The 22,429-nt window shown below is 44.8% G+C and overlaps 1 protein-coding gene across 2 annotated transcripts in view; it reads left to right on the top strand.

Annotated features, from left to right (window-relative positions):
- DCTN2 (dynactin subunit 2) overlaps positions 1-22,429 on the top strand; it is a 41,340-nt gene that overhangs the window by 5,228 nt on the left and 13,683 nt on the right. For both annotated transcript variants that reach the window (XM_083486725.1, XM_083486726.1), the window contains 2 exons: positions 20,519-20,615; positions 21,438-21,499. In XM_083486725.1, coding sequence (XP_083342851.1) covers positions 20,519-20,615; positions 21,438-21,499 — 159 coding nt within the window. The remainder of the gene's footprint in view (positions 1-20,518; positions 20,616-21,437; positions 21,500-22,429) is intronic.

Here is a 22,429-nt window from a genome sequence, read left to right as displayed (position 1 = left end):
GTTTCAGTGGGTGACCCCAAATTCTAGTATTGTGAAAAGGGGGGAGAAATCTTTCTTCTGCATCAGTTGTACTTTTAAGAGCCTCTATCATGTCCACCCTTGCAGTTTGTGGAAATGCTTCTCCATCAATGCTGATGCGTAGACAAGATGTTTGAGATGTGATGGCTGCTCATATTTGAGTCTTGGATGTGATTCTCCTCTTTCATATCCAGAAAATGTTTGGTTTGTGGCTTTCTGTAGTACCCACCCTCTCTGTCAAGGCGGGATACTAGTAAATAGATGCTGAACTCCAGCAGTCATGGTTTGTGTTTTAGCATTTTGTCCTATCTCCCTGTGAAAACCAGCCACGCAACCTGGTATTGTTTGCCCTTAAATGCTTTGCTGTGGGCTGCACAGAAGCTGTGCTTCCTTCTAAGCTTGCAATACTCCTGAGAGGAATTGCATGAGGTACATAGTAACTCATAGTAACTGGCTGTGGGGAGGGGAGGGTGAGGGAGGAGGGTTTGAATAATACATTACTTTGGCAATGCTAGCTGAGGGGAACAGTTGAGGCACCAGTTCCCTTACTTAGTCTTGACATAAAGCCCCAGCACCTGGGTGCCTAAACATTTGATACTAGTGGCTACCTATTCCAAAAATATAACATTTTGACCCTGCCCTTATGGTTGGAACATGTGGTTTTCTGCATAGGATTCAGAAACTTGCTAATCTTGCACCATATCAAATTAAGATTCCATATTTAGTGTGAATAATTAACATAGCTGTTTAAGGAAACTTGCACCTTTTTTACATAGCATCATGTGCTTTGCATTAACGAAAACCACACTTGATTTTTAAACCCCATATTGGGCTGGAATTTATACTGCATGAAAGTTGTTTCGCCAGGGAGGGGAATGGTGGCAGGTTAAAGGTAAAGGTAATTGAGGGGTACAAAGATGTGTGTGGGAAGGCATTATTTATGTGTGTGAAGTAAACACATAAAAGCAGGGAAGCGTGTACTAGCTCTGCTGCCCTGTCTCTGTTCCAATTCCCCTTCATGAGTTGGGAGGGCGACCATTGGGGCAGGAATAAAACTGCTAGCACATTTGCAAAGCTAAGCAAGTTCCAATATGGTTTCGGATTGGAATGGAAGCATGTGTTGAGATTCCTGCATTGCAGGGGGTTGGACTAGATGGCCCTTGGGGTCCCTTTTGAATCTACAACAAGGGAAGGGGTGAGGAACTGGTGGAACTGGTGGACCTTCAAGAGTTGTTGGACTCCATCTTCCATCATCCCTGACTGTTGATGGGAGTTGGAGTCCAACAATATCTGGAGGGTCACAGATTCTCCATCTCTGCACCTGCTGAAGTTTTAGTGGCAGCCCCATATAACATAACAGTATTCAATCCATTGAGTTACCTGGGCATTAATGACACAGATGTGATTGGACTCCCAGCCCCCATCACCCCTGACTATTGGTCATGCTGGCTGGGACGGATAGGAGTTGAACTTCAAAAGCATCTGGAGGACCACACATCGGAGCCCACTACTCACCTGGAAAACACCACATTGGCTACGCACAGGCTCAAGGCTTTGCTTGTTTCATGGTGACTGAGGCAGCGCTTGCAGATTGGATTGCAATTGATGGAATCACAGTTTTTAATCCTGTAATTACCTTCCATGAAAATAAATGACAGGAACTGTTGTTCTCCTCACTTGAATAGTTTCTAAATGCTCAAAAATGACAGATCTCTGAGTTGGGAGAGGTAGAAGGCTGCCATTGAGAAAGCAAAAGAGAGAAGCAGTGCTCTTTTTGCTACGGATTTTAAGAGGCTGCCATTAAAGATGTCCAGATGAAAAGTTGGGAGCACAGGAGCTCCTCTGATGGGAGCTGGCATAAAGGTTTCGTCCTATAAATGATTCACTCCTTGAAAGTAGGTCAGTGCTTGGGGGAGGTGTGCACAGTCTTTCTTCTTTGCAGGCATCACTGCTTGATAACCTTACAGGGAAGGACAGGCTGGTGGAGCATCAGCTTCCTTCTCTGAGGGTTCTGGGGTGTGGAGAGGAGCGGGAGGTTGAGTGAAGAAGAGTTTTTGGCATGAACTCATAACACTTTGTTTTCTCAGAATTAATATGTTTTGTATCGGAAGGCTTTACTATTAATGTCACCAGTGGACATGACATTTTACAGTATAAACATAGAAGAGAGTCCTAGAAGGAATGAAGTAGGGGGGAGAGAAGGACATGGGCAAGATATGAATATGAAATATGAGAGAAGAGAACCACGTAGGTATTTATCATTCGGTGTCAGTCACTGGGCTTTAAAGTTAAAATTCTAATGATGTTCTTTACCATTTTTTGTAAAAAATTCCTTTCATTGAGGAAAATGGCAGCCAAGTGGCAAGAAGCAAGAATCGCATGTCCACTTCTGAGGAAATTCTAAAAGCTCACAGCATGAATGTCCATTTGTTTGTGTGATTGGTCATATGTCAGATTTTGGATGTGGATGTACTGTGAGGCTATAAGCTTTTTGAGGCCTATTTTGGAAAGAATAGGTTATGGCAGGAGTAGGGAGGGTGGTGCCTCCCAGATGCTTTGGGACACAGCTCTCATCATCTCTTGCCATGGACTGCTGGAAGTTGCAGTCCAACAACGTCTGCAGGACATCGTGTTGGCTGCTCCTGAATTATGGGCATGGCTATATGTATTCTACTTTTGCCCAAGGCAAGCTGAATTCTGTAAGTTGTCTAAATAATGCAAATCGACATATCCTATCCAGTGTGCCTCTTGCCCTTAAAGCATCGCCCACATACCTTCAGCCTATTTTTTCACAGTTATAAGGACAAAGAAACAGCCCTCAAAACAAAAACGGAGATTCTCAGGAAGAAAAATTCTGCACACAGTTAAAATATTGGATGGTGTAGGATTGCAGAATACACACAGCCCCGGTTTATGGTTGTGTGGGAAATCCATGGGCTTGAGTAGAGCTCCATGAAACTGATAGGGTGGGTAGGTGGGCTTCCCATTCAGAATTAGGCCTGCCCTGAAGGTGCTGGGAATGAGGTGGTAAAATGGGCTGTACCACTTCAGATGACAGGTGGAGAATAACAATGCTGCATTTTGATTTAGCAACTCCCGGTTTCCAAATACATATCTGTCCATCCTGTACTGTGACACAAAAGTTGGGACTAAATGTTGCTATGGTGAGAGTACCACAAGCACTGCAAGACATTTGTGTGTGTTTAATGTTGTTTTTGAAGGTTATGTAATCGCTAAGGTTTTGGGGGCCTTTGATCCAGCTCTGTTAACCTCTGCTATTAGTTCCACAGGCTTTTTCCTTTGCAGCTGCCATAGAGGATGCCTTATGATTTTGGGAATTTGCCTGATAACTGTTTTAACTGTGTTTGTATTGAACTGTTGCACACTTGAACTTATCTGAGTTTTCCTAATGCTCTTCCCCTTCACCCCTCACACCACCTTGCCTGGACACTAGTTTGCACAAGTAAGACCATTAAAAATGCTTCTTCTTATTTTATTTCTCTGCATGCTTCTAGAATTTTTGTGTTTTGCATGTGGGTAACTGTGCACTTTTCTCTTCTTTAATTACTTTTAAATCCCTGTTTATAATATGGCAGTGGGGAAACAATGATTATTAATCAAGGGTTGTTTTGATATATAATATTTGTGAATGATTCATGGTGCTGTTGTCTTTTCACTGGGGCTCTTGCACAGAACAGAGGAAAGCAATAACTTCAGGATTATAGGCTTTTTCAAGAAAAAGAAAAGGAGAGAGAGAGAAGTAGGGAGCCTCATTTTACTTCAGCCTGTTGATTCAGGAGAAAGGGAAAGTATAATAGAAGTTTCATTAATATACTTATTTTTGCACTCTGAAGGGTAAAATGGTAGTTTCTGGGGTAGGGCTGGGTGATATAACAATACAGTGGTACCCTGGATTACATACGCTTCAGGTTACAGACATTTCAGGTTACAGACTCCGCTAACCCAGAAATATTACCTCAGGTTAAGAACTTTGCTTCAGGATGAGAACAGAAATCGTGCTCTGGCGGTGCGACAGCAGTGGGAGGCCCCATTAGCTAAAGTTGTGCTTCAGGTTAAGAACAGTTTCAGTTAAAAATGGACCTCCGGAACGAATTAAGTACGTAACCAGAGGTACCACTGTATATTGTCCAAAATCGGTTTGAGGTGTTTCATAATATTTGAGCTGGCAATATATCACAAGTCACAATGTGTGAAAGGGCTAGGTGATATCTGGTTTTCAAAATTGCGATAACTCACCAGCTAAACATTGCAAGGTTGTCACCAGTTAAACATTACAATCTACCACAATGTCTGAAATAAGAATGGAACTATACAGAGGTGAACAGGACAATGTCTTGGCAACTGCTACTACTTAGGTGTCTAAAACGGATAAATGACAATATTATCAATCATCACAAACTCAGTTTCATCAACAGGAAAGCCAAGATGCATCCCAACAGGACTTTTGGTTTTGGGCTTGTATACCAAATGGTGATATTCAGGACAATTGAAAGTCCTGTTGGGATGCATTTTGGCTTGCCTGCTGCTGAAAGTGACCATGAGGTGATTGGTAATATAATCATTTATCAGTTTTAGATCCTTAAGTAGTAGCAGTTGCAGGACATTGTCATTTTCGCCTCTGCGTAGTTCGTTCTTTATTTCAGATTTCATGATATATTGATATATCACCATGTTTGCTGGTGATATATCATGATATTGAAAACCAGTTATTGCCCAGCCTTATTCTGGAGAATAAAGGTAGCTTGTGTTGAAGTGGCACAAATTCTAGGAGAATCAGGCAGGTTGGTTGGCAGGGGCAGGATGTATCAGACATTGCAGGATGGAGGCATGGCTGAGAATCTGCACTGGAGTTCTGGTTCTTAGTTCTGAAGTATGTCAGATGCATGCCTCTGAGCTCTTCCCACTCCTTGCCATAGAAGCAACAGCCAAGTTCCTTCCACTTCCACATCTGATATTTAGGATCAGGGTTTCCAACTTGGAAGGGATGGTTTGGCTTGAATGCCTGGTCTGTTGCATTTTAAACCCACTGGATCTCGCAAGTGTTCCTTCCCATACAAAACTCGTTCTTGACAGATCAGTTTAGATATTCAGCAAAATTATAGAGTCATGACCCTGGGTGGGTCTGAGGCATGTCACATAAGAAACACCTAAGCCTCAGGATAGTAATTTTTACGGTGGAATACTACATGAGACTACTGAAAGGTAATCCCGGTTGAGTTCAATGGGACTTATTCACAGGTTAAGTGAGTATAGTGTTGCAGTCCAGTTGAAATCTGTATCTATGCACGGAAATCAATTTTATATCAATGGCTTTCATAAACGTTACAACGAGCATTTCAGAGACAAGTATTTCAGGTACATCCATAAGTAAGTTGTGTGTAAATGCAGATTAACACCCCCATAAGTACAACTCTAGGCTGCTTTTGAAAATAAGACACTGATCTGTTTTCAAAACATGGCTTATCAGATGTTTTGGATCATGGTTTTAGCTTCTGAAGAGTAGGGCAAGGCATTGCCCAGAGTTTAGATCTGCCCAGCCTTCTCTTCCAATTCTTACAGTACAATGGCTCCCCTTCACTTCAATTCTCAGCTCTCCATCCTATCTGTGATAGGAATGCACGTGCCATGGACAGTGTGGTAAACCCTGGCTTTAAAATTACATGTGTTTGCCACCATATAATATGCAGATGACATGGCAATAAGAGAAGAAGACCAAATAGACCCAATGCAGATATAATACTGGCTTCATCAAAATTGTGGTTTGCAGGAGCCAGCCATAGGAATTCACCCTCCTCCCCTCTCCAGTGTGGATTCTTCCATGCTTCTTGTCAGATTTAATCACGATTTATAATTGCATCTCCAATGATGTCCTGCTGACTAGAGTCCCCATCTTACCTGGAGATTGAAACCAAGGTTTGTTTTGGGTTTGCAAGCCGTGGTTAATACTGGTGCTGATAGAACACTGAAGTTTAGCAGTTAAACTGAGGTTCAAGGTGACAAGGGAAGAGAGGGGGGAAATTGTGCTTGAGAGGAGATGGGGGACAGGGCAGGCTTTCATGAGACTGGCTCGCCAATTGCAAACTATGCATGGTTGGCAGGGAACCATGATTACACTTGTTGCATCTGCACCAGATCATAAGTTAAAGTTCTTTAAGACTTCTTCAATCGGTTTCTAACATTTTAAGTTTTAAAGATGTTAGCTATTTATATATTATTACATTTTTACCCCACCTTTCCCCTAAGGGTCTGAAAGTGGCACACATGATTCCCCTCATTTCCATATTATCCTTGGAACAACCCTATGAGGTAGGTTGGGCTGAGAGGCAGTGACCAGCCCAAGGTCACCTGGGAGTTCCATGAGCAGGAGCTGTGTGATGGACTCGCTCATTTCAGCCGTGTTAGGTTCATATGCCCCTGCATACACATCCCTGCCAACCCCTCTTATTTGTGTAGTACAGATACATTGCACAGACCTACGCTAATATCAGAATGAATAATGAGCAAGGAAGTAGAAGAGAAGTGAAGTAGAAAGATAACTGTGTTTTCATTCTGAGAATTGAGCAGCTTCCAAGCCTGTTGAAAGTGTAACAGCCTGCCCTGAGTATGGAAGATCAAATCTGGAGGGGAGGGAGACCCAAACCTGATTGAAACATTGATTTTCCTGACAGTCTTTCCCAACCAGCTAGATCTGTAAGCTGCCTTTATGGTGCTCTTGTGTCACTATGTCAAGTCAGGGCTGTAAAATCCTAAACACCTGATTTCTAAGGGTATCTGACAAATTTTACTTTTTAAATTTTATTTTGATTATGCATTTTTATAATTTAAATATACACATATACATATATCTTGACAATTTAAAGGGTATGTGCTATACATTCCTATGCGGGGCTGATTGCTAAATCTTTAATACTGGTCCTTGAAATTTTGAAATCCTTTTTCTTAATCCTGCTTTTCTATAAGATCACTGCATGTGAAATGCATAGTGGGAGATTTGTGTGCCCGGAGGTGAAAGGGCACAAGGGAGTGGAATGTAGAAGGGAAGTTCTGAAGATGAAAGACGCAGCCCATCCTTTCTTAGAACACTTAATATTTTATTCCTATTTTCCCCAGGGTCCGTTCCCCCCCCCCCCCGCTGCAACTTTGGGGATGATTTCAGCAGATGATTTCAGCAGAAGCAAAAAAACTAAGACTGTCAGATGTCTTAATCATCCCATTATTGCTTTTGTTGGGACCTAAAAAGAAAGCTAGGCGCGATTCTGCCAAAGTTAAGCATTCCTTCCCCCCCACCATATTGATTTCAATATGGAAAGTTTAGCACAGGCTTAAAACTGCTGTTATTCAAATCCATGTCTGTGTCAGCTAAATGTCAGGCTGAGAAAAATGGCTCCTTTCAAGCTTACCTCACAGCCCAGGAGGCAGATACCAGCCTCTTCTTTGTTCCCTCTGCCACAGACAACTCCTTGCTTGGTCACGTGGCCTCTGCTTAGCTGCCTCTCTGTTTGCCTTGGGTGGGGAAGCCTTGTGCAGACTCTGACTGTAGTGGCACTGAAGGCTTTGCTGATGGCTGCCCTATATTGGAAGGGCACAGCTGAGGCAATGTAGGCCATAATACCTGTGCAGATGCCCCCGAGGTAGCACAAGGATGCTGTAATCTTGTTATGTGTTTGGGTTGATGATGCCAGTAGGTTTTCTACTAAGGAAAAAGACTCTTGGAGCCCAGTGAAGCGCCTGGATAGAGAGAGGATCATATCCACAGCATACAGTTTATGCACATGGCTTCCCACCAAAGAATCCTGGGAACCATGGTTAAAGGGTGCTGGGAACTGTAGTTTGGTTAGGGGTAAACTACAGTTTCCAGGATTCTGTGTGGGAGGGAAGCCATGAATGGTCAAAGTCAGATGCCCATTAAAATTTGTGGGACCTGTGTGCTTAAGAGTGTGGGTTTCCCACTGATTTCCGCAGGACTTAAATAGACTTGTATGGGAGAATCCTCAACACCTTTAGCATACCAAATAGCACTCTTTTTTGCTGGCTCCTCCTCCTCCAAGGTGAGAGGAAGAGCTTGCACTGGGCCCCTTCCAACTTAGCTTCTCTAAGATGAGGGCACTTTTGTGCCAGCCAAGAGCAAGTGCTGGAGGCAGAAGTGGCAACTTTCTGCGGGGTGCTTTGTTACCTCAACAAGAAGGGGGGCGGAGAGGCAACCAGAAGTTGGGGAAGAGCACAATAATACTTAGCTGATATACTGCAGCCATGCATACATATGCGAGAGGCTCACATTGCTGTGAAACGTGCTTTGATTGCTCTCTCCACCCCCTCCACATTTCATCTGCATGCTCCTGAGGAGGATCTTTTCCAGTCCCCTGGGTATTCTGGGACAAGCAATGCTCTTTGAAGTTTTTCACATTTGCCATCTGGGGAGAATGCAGCATGAGGGCTCTCTCTGGTTCCTAAAAAACAAGCTGGCTTTCTCTGGCACCTGCGAGTCATTTCCATCCCACCCTGTCAGTCAGGTACCTAGTGAGACTAACATGAATAAAGGCAAATTGAATCCTTGGCTGGCGGTGGGTGCCATCAGGCTTTGGGGCAGAAGTAATGGGCTGCAGGAGGGGCTGGCAGATACAGCAGGGCCAGGTCACCACTTCTGAAGTAATACAAATTACCCCCTAAGTAGTTCTCCCCCCACCTGCCGCCATCCAGTACCATTAAGTGCAAAGTCTAAAATTACATGGCTGTGTCACTGCTTGTAGAGAGTTAGGAAAATGATGCTGGCTTCTGTGGCCAGCTTGCTAAAGTAGAGAGAGAGAAAAACCAGTTTGAAGGACCTGCTTGTTTCTCTTCACTGCCTGTCTGGCACTGGGGCACAAGGATACTTTTGACATGTTCTCAATCCCAGCCTTCAGTGATCAGCTGGGATTTGAACCAGAATTGGAGTATGTTGAGCACTTTGCCAGCAAGGCAAACCAAGGCAAAGCCTCACTTAGGTTAACCAAAGGCTTGTTTTGCTCTGGGAGCAAGTTAACACACTGTGTGTGTGTGTGTGTGTGTGTGAGAGAGAGAGAGAGAGAGAGAGAGAGAGAGACACACACACACACACACACACACACACACACACACAACAAACTCTCCAGAGGTTAAGCACTTGCGAATCATCATTCTATCAGGTGGAAGGCCTTTGCAGCTCTCTCAGAATGTAGTGCATTTGTATTTGTGAAGAACTGCATCCTAGCATATCCTATTACCCCACATTTTGCTTGTCCCGTGCCCAGAAAGCATGGGTCTGAGCAGTTTTCCACTTGTCCCACACGGGTCTGAGTGGTTTTGCCTTTGCGCTGCTGTTTTCCCCTGGAAAACCTGCTCTTTAGCTCAGAACAAATGAGCAATCTGCAGAAAACCTGATTTCTTGTTTGTTCCAATTCAGTGCTAAACCAAGGGTTTCCCCAGGGAAAAGCAGCAGGGCAAATGGAAAAGGCAACATGGGCGCATCTTGCAGCTCTAGACCTGTTTAAAGTTCAGTGTGAATTAAGCAGTATCACTTCTTCACCAGTTCTTTTCAACCTCAAGCAAGCAGATAAGAGTGAGAATTACAGCCAGACGCCCCTGAAGTTTCTACCTGCCCTCCACAGCCATAGATACTTCCCTGCTTAAAAACTGGCATCTCATTTCCCCAAACTAGAGGGATGAAAGGAGACAGTTCTTCTCTTGGATCTTTTCCTCCTACCTTCTGCTTTCCATAATTGCCTTCAGATGCCTCTCTTTCAAAGTCTTGGGCCTTTGTGCTTGATCTATTGGGGCGCCATCTAAAACCTCAGCAAAAACAACATTTCCCTGTTAATTATTGAAGGCCACCCACCCTCTTGGAAGGAGAGGCATTTAGGAAGGCTGTTGTTCGACTCTTACAGCAGGGTAAGGAGGAGGAGACAGCACTTGCTTGGATGCTCTCTGCCAGCACTAACATGCCACTTTCACTGCTCCATCTCATTTCCCCCCATGCGCTTTGAGCATAGCGGCTTCACCTTAACATCTCGCTGCCATATTTCTTAACTCAGTAACCGCATAGCAGTCTTGCATGATATATGGGAATGCATAACTTCATTACTTCCCTTCTCAAGAAACCCCCTTTGCTGCGACCTTCCCAAAAGTACCACCCAAGGTACTGGAAGCAATAAAACACTGGAGTGGGGGATCAGGCTTGGCAGAGATGGGTTTTCTTGTGCTGCAAATATGTTTGAACTTTTGGTGCGTAGTGCATGTGACAACCTTCTAATACAATTTTTGTCTTTTCTTCCCCTCCTCTCCCCCATCTCTCTCCCCCTCTCCTTCTTAACTCCCCCCCCCTTCCTTTTTCCATCTCTGGTGGAAACACAAGGAGCTGGTAAGGAGCTGCGCCTTCCGTCTGCTTTGGTGTTTGTGCTGATAAACTTCTAGTTGCTAACCTTTTGTCTTTGCCAAATCTTGCCACTCTGGAGGGCTTGAAAAAAGCGGTTTTCTGTGTGTTGCAGCAAGCTGCTTCTCATGGCCTTTGCAAATACATTTTGTGGCTTGTGACACAAAATCCAAATGGCTTCCTGCTCACCCAAGTAAAATGAACATCTTCTAATAAAGTAAATTATTGGCTGATCTGCCACTTTTTGTGGCTTCTTAAATCTGCCACTGTACTCTCCTTAATGGTTGGGCTGGCTCTGGTTGAATTCTGATAACAGTTCCTCCTAGCTGCTGGTAATATGCAGGATGTCATCTTGTATAAGCTGATGACAAATGACTAAAATGCAGAAATGCCCTTTAGATCTTACCAGTCTTTCAGAGCAAAGTTCACTTTCAGCAAAAGAGAATAAAAGCCCTGTGGGATCAGACTGAAGGTCCATCTAGTTCAGCGTCTCACAGTGGCCAACAAGATGCCTCTGGAAAGCCCATAAGCAAACTAAGAGTGTAATAACCCCCTGTCCCAGTGCTGACCCCCTGCAATTGCTATTTGACAGTCATACTGCTTTTGAACATGGAGACTCCACTTGGCTAAACATTTTCATGATTCCCCCCCCCCCGAACCTTGTAAATCCATCTAGGTCATTGGCAGTCACCAACATCTCATGGCAGTCATTTCCTGCACATTTCCCAGCTTGCTTTTTGCCTTTGAGATGGGTGGCCAAAACCATGTGCGTTGTTCCAAATATCAGATGAATAATGAAGATTGTTAGCGAGTCTGATCTGGGGTGACATCACATTCTAATCCCCATCCCAACAACACAGAGATGAGTCAGACTGGTCAGTCCACAACAAAATTTCCATCTGTCATGTAAAACCAAAGGAAACATTTGGGGGACATAAATCCCTCCGGCTTGGACTGTCTAGTTGTGACAGTCTCTGGTGCTCCAGAGTAGGCATGGCCAACTTTGGTTATGTCTCAGGAGGGTGCTGTGTCCTCTTAGGTTTAGCCCTAGGTTGGAAGCAATCCTCAGAATGGGTAGGACTAGAACCAGTGGCCGGAAATGACAGCCGATTTCAGCTAAATATCAAGACCGAGGTTCTCAAACAGTGATGTGCAAACCACTGGTGGTCCATGGGCTCCATGCAGGTAGTCAACAAATAAAAAAGGGAGAACAATTGAGAATAGCTGTACTTGGCTCTGTACCTGATCAATTATGCACGCATGCACACACACACACACACACATACACACAAACAACAACAACAACAACAACCACAGATATCTAGGCTGTTTTGACCAGGGCATATGCTCTCAAACAGGCTGGCAAAACTAGTCTAGGGTCTGTGATGGTCATAAAGCAGCACTGGAGGGGGGAATGTTATTAAAGCATGAGTTACATTTGTGCTTTAATTTGTAGGACAAAAGAAAAAGTTTATTAAGTGGTCTACTGAGACACCTGGCAGTTTCCAAGTGGGCCATGAGGGGTCAGGGGAAGAGTTTGAGAGAGACTGCATCAGGATAAATTTTCATAACTATAGAAGCTGTTTGGTAGTGCAATAGCCCATCTTGGGAGATGGCAGGCTCTCTTCCTTGGCTGGAAGTATCTAAACAGAGGTTTGAGTACCTTCTGCCAGGGATGCTATAGTTGAGCAGAGTTGGACTAGGGTGTCCTTGCTACTCTACAATTGTATGGAATTGTATTTTGCCGCACAAACTTTGGTGCAGGTGTCACATTCTGGTTGGCTCCATTGAGGCATTGGGACACACATACCGTATTTTTCGCTCTATAAGATGCACTTTTTCCCTCCTAAAAAGTAAGGGGGAAAGTGTATTCGTCTTAGGGAGCAAATACAGGCTGTGCAGCTATCGCTGAAGCCTCTTGAGCGCAGTGGGAGTGCTCCTCCCTCTTCACTCAAGAGGCTTTGCGTTGCTTTCTTGTTTCTTGTTTTCCTCCTCTAAAAACTAGGTGTGTCTTATGGTCGGGTGTGTCTTACAGAGCGAAACATACGGTAATAGGGCCTTTCGTGCAGAATTCAGTGGCTGCTATTGAAACAGAACTTATACTTTCCTTAAAAAGAAATATGCTGTAGTGATTGGGTAGGCAGCATTTGCTAAAATTCAGAGAAGGGTTTCCCAACACTTTATCCACACGTCACATTTGAAGGTGTCCACTTAAAATTGCTTGGGGGCACCCTTAAGAACATCATGGGTGAAGTGAGATGCTCTCCTCTGGGACCAAAGGAGCAGTAGCTCTGTGTGCCATTCTCTAAGAACAGCATACTGATCTTTTAAAATAAAAACAGCACATGTGCCAGCAGCATGAAATGACTATATAGTTGCTAAGAGGACTCAGTGCGTACATTTAAATAGCAACATGCAGCTGATTCCTCCAGACTGTTGTGTTAATCTTAAAGCCATTATGGCTGCTTAGCTCAGATATGGCCTGTGACCTCTAGGTGGAATCCATGCCAAGGCATTTTGGGTTTTTTCTTGTAATTGCTGCTTGACATGTTACTGTAGTGCATCAAAGCTTGTACAGTCCAGGACCCCTAAGATGAACTGGGTTTTCTAAATAGTGCTTTAAGTCCTTTATCAGGGGTGAGGAGATTTTTCAAATATTAACAACTGCTGTTAAAATCCAGCAGTTTGCAGGGCCTGCTGTGAAATGCTGCTGCTGCCTGCAGTTGAAATACCGTATTTTTCGCTCTATAAGACGCACCAGACCACAAGACGCACCTAGTTTTTGGAGGAGGAAAACAAGGGAAAAAATATTCTCAATCTCAGAAGCCAGAACAGCAAGAGGGGTCGCTGCGCAGTGAAAGCAGCAATCCCTCTTGCTGTTCTGGCTTCTGGGATAGCTGCGCAGCCTGCATTCGCTCCATAAGACGCACACACATTTCCCCTTACTTTTTAGGAGGGGAAAAGTGAGTCTTATAGAGCAAAAAATACGGTAATTGCCTACTTCCTCTTATAAAACCATGGCTAAGTGTGAGTTGCCTTGAGGATTAGTTTTATGTTCTAAAAAGAGGAACTGGTAAAAGAGTAGACCTGTTGAAAACAAGGGGAAGAGCCGTGATACCATGGAGCAGTGCCTTTCAAGCTTTGTCCCATAAGGACACTCTTGCCGTGATGGCTTTTCTTCCAAGGAACACATACATTTCTGCCACCAACATTGCATTCAGGAGCACATAGCTTAGATTCTGGGCACTAACTTAGGGCTAGTGGTTCCCAAACTTTTTTTTCTGACGAAACGCTTGAAAATTGCTGAGAGTGATTTTCCTCCCAGTTATTCCAACGGCCATGTGCACCATGTCAGCTACACCTGTTCTAGCATTTATGTAGCAAATCACTGGTGTGCATAGCTCATTCGCAGCCCATAACTTAACTGGTGACCTTTTACCATATTTTTCCGTGTATAAGACGAGGTTTCTTGCTAAAAAAAATAGTAAAAAATTGGGGGTCATCTTGTACACGGAGCATGGGCACCTGGGGGGATTTCTTTAAATATTTAAGCATATGTCCGGGATTTTGGCTTGGAGGGGGCTGAGCTGGTCCCTCCTGCTGCCGTCTCCCCTTTCTCCTCCCCCTCTGGACTGCATGCTGGTGACTGGCTCGCCTCCTGAATCCCCTGCTGCCTCGACCACCGGATCAAGAGCAGCTGCCACCGCTGAGAGCTGCCTCAGCTACCTCTCCTTGCCCTTCTTTCCTTTTCCCCCCTTCCCTTCTCAAACTCCCACCCTGCCCCCAGCCCGCTCACCACCTTCCTCAGCTCAGTTTGCTCGACGGCATGGCGCAGAGTGGGCGCTGCCTTCCCCCGACACTTCCTTGAGATCCTGTTTGGGAGCCTCCTTCCCCTCGCTTCCCTGCAGCAGCAGCTGCCGCCACCAAGGGGGACATTGCGGTGCCCCAACTGCTGCCTTTGCTCCTGCACCACGGGGTACTGCATGCACCTCATGCTGGAAATTATGAGGGCGATGGCCCCCAAAAGATCAACTTGCTGCCGCCGATCATCCAGACTTTCACTTCTGTTTTAGGGTGTGTGGGTTTTTTTAAAAAAAATGGGGTTCAAATAAATAGGGGTTGTCTATACATGGGGGTGTCTTATACACAGAAAAATACGGTAGATACTAATGTTACTAAATTGTCTTCCAGATTTTCATTACCCGCTTCCTTTATAGTTTCTGTACATTGACTTCTAATAGTTAGTAGATGTCCGGCTCACTTCTACCAATAAATTACCATATTTTTCCATGTATAAGACAGATCTTTTTCGCTTTAAAAATGGGGGTTATCTCATACATGGATGTTTAAGAAAAACGCTATTTACCAGTAGTGCAGAAAGCCTAGGGATATTTCTTTTTTTAAAAAAAAGATATTTATTGAAAATTTTTAGGATATAAACATACAACATACAAGACATATACAACATGCAAAAATAAACATACAAAATAATAAACAATTAAAAACACACATCAATTTTCAGTAATATAACTTCCATATCCTTATTTCCTCCGACCTCCTCGTACTTCCCTTCTTTGTATTCCAATTCAATTTGTTGGTTCAGCAAATCCTTACCATAAAACTTTAACCCATTTATAATCCTTTTTTCCCATATCTCCGAAAACATTACAGCCGGAAACCACTTAATTTCTATCCAACATCTTTCTAACATTCATTAATTTTACAATATTTCTTTAAGCCTAGGGATATTCCAAGATATTATTTCGGGAGAAAACACCCACACCCACACACCTCTTATCTAAAGCCTGCAAGGGAGGATGAGGAGGGTCACTTTTGCAGTGGGAGGTTTACAAACAACCACCAAAAGGGCAAAAGCACAGCATAGCTTGGAAAAGGCACTCCAGACAATGCATCAAAAAGTGGGGGTGCCCCCCAAACACCCACCCAACCGAAAGGGGGCTGAGCAGGCCCTGCAGCTGCTCGCTCCTTGTCCAAGGCCCAGGAACGGCACCCGCCACTTACATGCCTGGGAGGTTGCAAGTGGAGCAGCTGACCAGAGCCAAGAGGGCTGGAGAGGCAGCCAGCAGCTCTTCATCTCTCATCTGGTGCTTCCTTGGTGGTGGCAGCAGAGCAGGACAGCTGCCGGGCATCATGAGCTTGACGTGTTGCCATTGCTGTCGCTGCTGCTCCCAGTTCCTCCAGCCTCCCTTCCTAACTTGCACACAGAAACACACACTTCGGCTCTCACCTGTGGGCTCCTACCGTCCAGCACACTCCACTCCCAGTTTCCATTCAAAGGGAACGCACCCACTCAGTACAAAAAACCCTGGACGTTTTGCCAAATTAAAGAAATCCGCCCCAGGTGCTGCGAAGAAGCTGCTGGAACTGCCATTCATTTCACTTACCACTTCCGCCAACCAATGCGGACTGTTGCGGCAAGCCAGGTTAGGCAGAACAAGAGCACTCTAAATGAAAAAAAGTTGTTCTGCTTGATGTTTACGGTACTAAATATACCGGTGCTTTGAATATTTAATAAAATATCAAAGTTGTTCTGTTTGATGTTCAAAATATTGATTTCTTAATTTTGGGTTCAACAAAATAGGGGTCATCTTATACACAGAAAAATACGGTATTTTGAGTGTTCATATTGTATTGTTCAGTGGTCCATGATATGATTTGTAGGTAATTTGTAGATGGGTGACAGTTCATTGTTGTGGATAGCAATATTCCAGTATTTGTTTGCCTTTGCACATCATCACGGCAAGGGGACAAGGTCACCTCTAACATCAATATCCAACACTTGCCATTAATTATTTAATAGTTTATGAATTTTCCACTGAGTTGCCATTTTAAAACAGTTTTCTGTAAGATTTAAAGATAAAGTAAAAGTAATTTCCTGTGATGAGAAATTTCCAAACTCCCACTTGTCAATACGGATGATAGTATATTCATTTCCACAGAGCAAGGTGGGGTGATGTGCGCGTCCCAAAGGGCCTGATGTGGTCCTCAGGCTTTATCTGCACCTTGCTTTTAATGAAGGTGTTCAACATTGTAGGCGCTGGTGAGAAGTCTTTGGATGCAGTGATCTCAAGGCGTCCTTTAAAGGTCAGGTAGAGATAACACCTGCCTGGTGGAGCACATCTATTTGTTTGCTTGTAGCAATTGCCTCCTGTGCTGTGATTTCATAGCCACTTTAATCTGATGCAGCTATTTTTTGCCGTTGTTTTGAGAACAGCCTCTTCCAGCGTCTTTAATGTGCAGGACCAAAGGAGCAGGAATGTGAGGCTCTTGTAATAGCTCTTCAAAAAGAGCCTTGATGCAGCCATAGATTTCCCATCAGAGCCCATTACAGCCACCGCGCTGCTTCCAAGAGCACTGGCAGAATGCCTGCCTCTCTCTAGCACTTAGCAAGAGGAGAGGCTGACTTGCAGTCAATAGCAGAGCTCTCTCTAGCTCAGATGCAGAGTGGTGCTTCCCTTAAGTGAGAAGGGACCTTCTTTTCTAGGGTAGGGCTGAAATTACCAGGATTTCAAAGGCGGAATTGATGTTGGGGGGGATTTCTAAAAGGTGGCAAGTCAATTAAAAAAATCATGGTTATTTTGGCATTTTTGTAAAAACCACAACCACAACAACAACAAAAACCCAACCCTCAACAATTGCCTCAGCTGGCGTGGGAGGGAGGTTGTTGCTGAGGACCCATCTCAGATATGGCACAAAGCTGCCTCTGATTCACAACAGCTTGGTGTTTCTGGGTTAATGAATGCACCCAGCCACAACAGTGGAGAGACACCTCATTGATTCATGGCAGTTTGCCACACCTTAGCAGGGCAATGGCTAGTCGTCCTAATGTACACATGGCTGTCTTGTTCCCTTGCTGTCCCCTCTTGGAGCAAGACGCTGGGTTTTGGGGAGCTAAGTTCTGACCTGTTCTGCTTCCCTCAGGCCTCAGGTCTCTTTGTACTCAAGCTGCTTCTAGTTTGGATCGCTCTTGGTTCTGCCAGGTTCCACCTTAAAACCCCTGTGCCTTTTGGCAAGTAACCCTCCTGGATTCTGTCACAGCCTGAATTGCAAGCACTGCAGAAAAACCATTGTCAGTGTTGATTGGAAGCTCTGAAGTAGCAAAGCCACCATGTAAAGCTAGCCCCACCTGGTGTTTCTGCTATGCTCAGCTTGCTCCTTTGCAGAACTCCTTTGGTTTAGGAGAGGCTGTGGCAGGACACAAAGACAGCCTTAAAATCCTTTCAGTGGAACCATCTCAGGTGTCAGAAGGTAAGAAGAGCCCCTGCTGGACCAGCCAGAGACCCACCTAGTCCATCATCCTGTTTTCCATAGGGGCTAACCAGAGGCCTAGGATACATCAAGGTCCGCCTCTCCCCATATGAACTGACCCAAGCCCTGCAGTCATCACCTGAGGCCCTTCTTTGTGTGTCCAATCCACAAGAAGTCCAGGGCGTGGCAGCATGAGAACAGGGCCTTTTCTATTATCCCTACCTGTTTGTGGAATGCTCTCACCTGGGACCTTCCGTTACATATCTTTAGCTGCCAGATGGAAACATTCCTCTTCTTCCAGGGCTTTAGCTAATTAAACAATCTTGTGCCTTTTAAACTGGGCAGGGGAGTAATTATTGTTTGGTTTATTGTTATGCTATGTATTTTGTGTTTTTATATTGTAAACCGCCCTGTGATCCTCGGGTGAAGGGCAGTGTATGTACATGTACATGTATATGTAAGCCCACAAGCTAGGCCTGAGCACACAAGCCCCCTCCTATTCAGGGTCCTCTGCTGCTGGTATTGAGAGGCAGACAGCCTCTCTGATACTGGAGGTAATATTAAGCTGTCATGACTAATAAACCTGCATTTTTATCACCCCTGGGTTGGTTACATTTGCAGCAGCCTAGATCAGGCATGTGAATGTTCTCTTGTAATCCTGCATACCTCTGGAACCTGCATGCCACTTTTTCACCTGGAGTGGGATCTAATGCAATTAAATGTAATGGAAATTCTGTGGGTAATTAACCAGCCTTCTCCTCCTCCCTGCACTTTAATTAAATTCTTATTTGAACCAGTTTCCTGATTTTCTGTATGTTGATTGCTGGAATTGGCTCTCGCACATCTCCTTCACAGGAAGAAAAAGGAAATGCTGCTTTAGCTGGCATTTGATAGCCACTTCACCCAGGGAGCTGTGAGACCTGTTATTGGAAAACAAAATATACTTGGATATTGTCTGAATTCCACCCCCTTCCTTGCTGATTTTTTTTTTCCTGTTTTGAAAAAGGGGTAGGGGCTGTCACATAATCCCTCCAGAAAGGCCAGATGGTTTGTTAGTCTTATTAATATAATCCCCATTTTAACCCTTCCCACTCCTGTTTTAAATGAACACTCAACTTTACCAGGTCAATATCTGCCTGGCCATGTAACAGCAGCCTTTTCATAACACACTCTTGTCTCCATCCTTCGGGGCATTCCTCGGCCTAATGTTATATGGATGTTTTTGCCTATGGGGAGGTGCCCACCAGTACTTGATTTTAGCATACCATGTATTCCTTGGCTGTTAAGGGTGAAGAAGGCAGATGTAGTTCTCCACAGGCAATCCCAGCAGGTCTTTCACCTACAGAGAGGTACCCAGCAGCTTTGCATTGTGCTTTGCAGACCTCCATGCTCTGAACCAGAGAGTCACATGGCTGAGTTTTCCTGTGTCTAGGTGGTATGTCAGCTTGCACCACCCAACCTGCACATCAGGCAGACGGTCTACATCTTCTCTTTTTTGAGTGGCTCATGTGTGTTCATTCCTTTGATAAAAAGTTCACAAGAACGAACAGTTCAGAAGCAGAAGTGCTGCCTCACCCAACCCTACCTCAAACAGTACTCATCTTCTTTGCTCCATGTTTCAGAACAACCCAGGAGCCAAAACAGGCTTTGTTAGATAGCTGTGTGGACGTAGCCAAGGTGAAACAGTGGTAGTTCTCTTGGCTTCCCTGGGGCAGCCTTTGTGCTGGCTGGGACTGATGGGTGTTGTAACCCCAAACATCTTAGGGCACCAGGTTGGAGAGGACTCTGCTAGGGTGTTCCAGCCCATGTTTGCAGCCCAAGGCATGTTCAAAGCCAATATTTGAAAGAGCTTAGTGTCTGAATGAAGATGCAAACCAGTATCTCTTGGTCAGGTTTTTTTTTGTACATAAGAGGCCTGCTGGATCAGGCCAAACACCCGTCTAGTCCGCCATCTTGTTCTCCCAGTGGCCAGTCAGATGTATATGAGATGCACTGGTCACTCATGCTCTTTGCTGGTCTGCCCATTTGGCCATCCCTATTCAGATCCATGACTGGAAGGGCCCAGAGAGCCAGCCAATGTAATCCCATCACTAAAGACCAAATTCTGCTTGCATAAATCCTTACAAGATTCCTTACAGGTTCTTACTGACGCACTGGAGCAGTGCACCACAATTGATTGCAGAGCAGCTTGTTTCAGAGGACTAGAGCAAATGAGCTCTGCCGTGTGCTATAGGGGGAAAACAACCCTTTCCCAACTGACTACAGTGATACCTTGGTTCTCAAACGGCTTAGTTGTCGAACAAATCAGCTCCTGAATGCCGCAAACCTGGAAGTAAGTGTTCTGGTGTGCGAACGTTTTTTGGAAGCCAGACGTCTGACGCAGCTTCCGCTTGAGTGCAGGAAGCTCCTGCAGCCAATTGGAAGCCACACCGTGGTTTTTGAACGGTTTTGGGAGTCGGAACTGACTCCTGGAACAGATTAAGTTTGAGAACCAAGGTGCCATTGTACTTCAAATCTGACCTAAGGGGAGAGAAGTTCCTGTTTGACCCACGTTATTCCTTTCCAGCCAGTGTGGGGAATAGCTCTCCTTGCTTCTCAGCACCATTAGTGGTTTCTGTGGCCTAAGCACTGCAGTAGTGCTTCAGCATTATGCCTGCTGGGACTACCAAGAGTGTCAGGTTTGCTAACAGAGCATCTCCTCTGTTCTGCTTGGCCCTTGTGAAGATTGCTTGGAATCTGTTGGCTGCGGTTGGGAGGGTGGTTTGGGGAGGTGGAGAAAAATAAGGCTGGGTGCTCTGATATTTGTTTGTTTTTCTCTCTACACAGGAGGAGCTAACTAGCACCAGTGTGGAACATATCATAGTCAACCCCAATGCGGCTTATGACAAATTTAAGGACAAGCGAGTGGGCACTAAAGGACTAGGTAAGTGTTTCTCCATAGGCCCTTTCTTGAGGATGTGTCCAGGGTGGTGGGGGAACAGTAGATCCGGACTAGAAAATGTACCAAAGAAAAACATTCAAAGCAATCTTCAAAGAACCCAAGGATCCTTGTTTAAAATGCCTTACTAATGTACAGTAATAAGGTTATATACATACTGAACATTTCAAATAACTTATTCCTAGTTTAGCTTATGTCTGCCAGTCATTTGTCTCATTGCCTGCAGGTGTGAGATGCAGCACAATACATGCACGACTATTTTTCAGTGGTTGTGTGTGTGTGTGTGTGTTGGACGTACAAGATGTTAGCGTGCCCTTGAATGGAGATCTTCAGGTTTGTTCTGAACCAGAGGAAGCAACAGGATTTCTTTTGCAGTTTTGAACACTGGTCCTTACAGATGATGGATCAAGCTCAGTAGCCAAGCCCTTGCTTTCCATGCAGAAGGTCCCAGATTCAATTCCTGACATCTCTGGGTAAGGCTGGTGATGTCCCATGTCTGAAAACCCAGAGAGCCACTACCAAACAGTATAGACAATATAGTACAGGCCTAGCTTGGTATAAGAAAGCTTCTTATAATCCTCCTAAAACTTGAAGGCACAGTTGTGCAGCCAGGCCTGTCTTGGCCCTGGTATGAAGTCTGTGAGAAGTTGGTAGAAAAGTCAAAAGGCCGTTCTACAAATATGAGCTGCTGATCAAAGAACTACTAGCTCCAATTGTGAATCCTGTAACTTAACTTTAATGGAAAACATGAAACTTGAAGCTGTTCAGTTTAAAAGTACAGAAAGATTTTTCCCCTTTTGATTCTAGATTTCTCTGATCGTATTAGCAAAACCAAGAGAACTGGCTATGAGTCTGGAGACTATGAAATGGTAAGTAACTAACTCAGATGAACTGTAGACCGAAAGGAAAACCTTTGCTCTGTACCAAGCTGTATCTCAGCTGGAGAATGAGATTGTAGCCTTAAGTAGAGGCGTGTGCTAGGCACACAGTCAGGGCAGGAGGTCACGTGGCGCCAGTATTAGTTCAGGATCCAAGAAGAAGAGTCAAGTCTAGCCAAGGCCCAGGATCCAGCGAGGCAAGTTCAGATAGAGGGGTCAGTTCATATAAGCAAGGTCAAGGTTCACCAACAAGCAAGGCAGGGAGAACTCTCAGTAGCTCCAACTGGAGCCTGGGATGGAAGTTACACATGGCAGGTTTGGATGTTGCTTCAACAAGCAGCAAGCCCAGACTGAGCCTTAAATAGGGCTTCAGCTTCCTCTATATCCACCACCTATTTTCCTAAGGGCCCAGGGCCAGGATAGGCTTGTAGTCCAAATCTGCGACGAGGCAAGACCTCCCATTCACCAGCCTTCCTCAGGTTAGCCATTGCCATGGATGACCAGCCTGTGGCAGGAATTCATGGCATTCTTGAACTTCCCATTAATTGGCCTGCTCACTTCTGCCTCTGGCCCCATCAGCCACTAACGTGTCACCTCTGGGAAGTTGCCCATATGGAAAGGTGACCCTCAGGTTGAAAAAGACTTCTCATTGCTGATCTAGACTATATATATATATATATATATATATGTTTTCGTAGATTTTCACGGGTACAGGAATGCAGGTTTTGGTGTCCTCGGGTGTCTTCCCGTGTAAAAGTTGGGGTGTCTAGGCGACGTTTCGACGAGGTCTCACTCGTCATCTTCAGGCTGGTGCTTTCGGCTTCTTGTTACTGGAACAGAGCGGGATCTCAGTGTTTGAGTTCCTATAAATACTGTAGAGGGGTGTGGTGTATTGCCTCAAAAGTTCTGGGCAGAGGGGAA

This window comes from Podarcis liolepis (assembly GCF_965112155.1).
Source record: "Podarcis liolepis genome assembly, chromosome: 2".
NCBI lineage: Eukaryota > Metazoa > Chordata > Lepidosauria > Squamata > Lacertidae > Podarcis > Podarcis liolepis.
The sequence above is the reverse complement of the archived record's forward strand: the minus strand, read 5'-3'. Positions and strand labels throughout refer to the sequence as shown.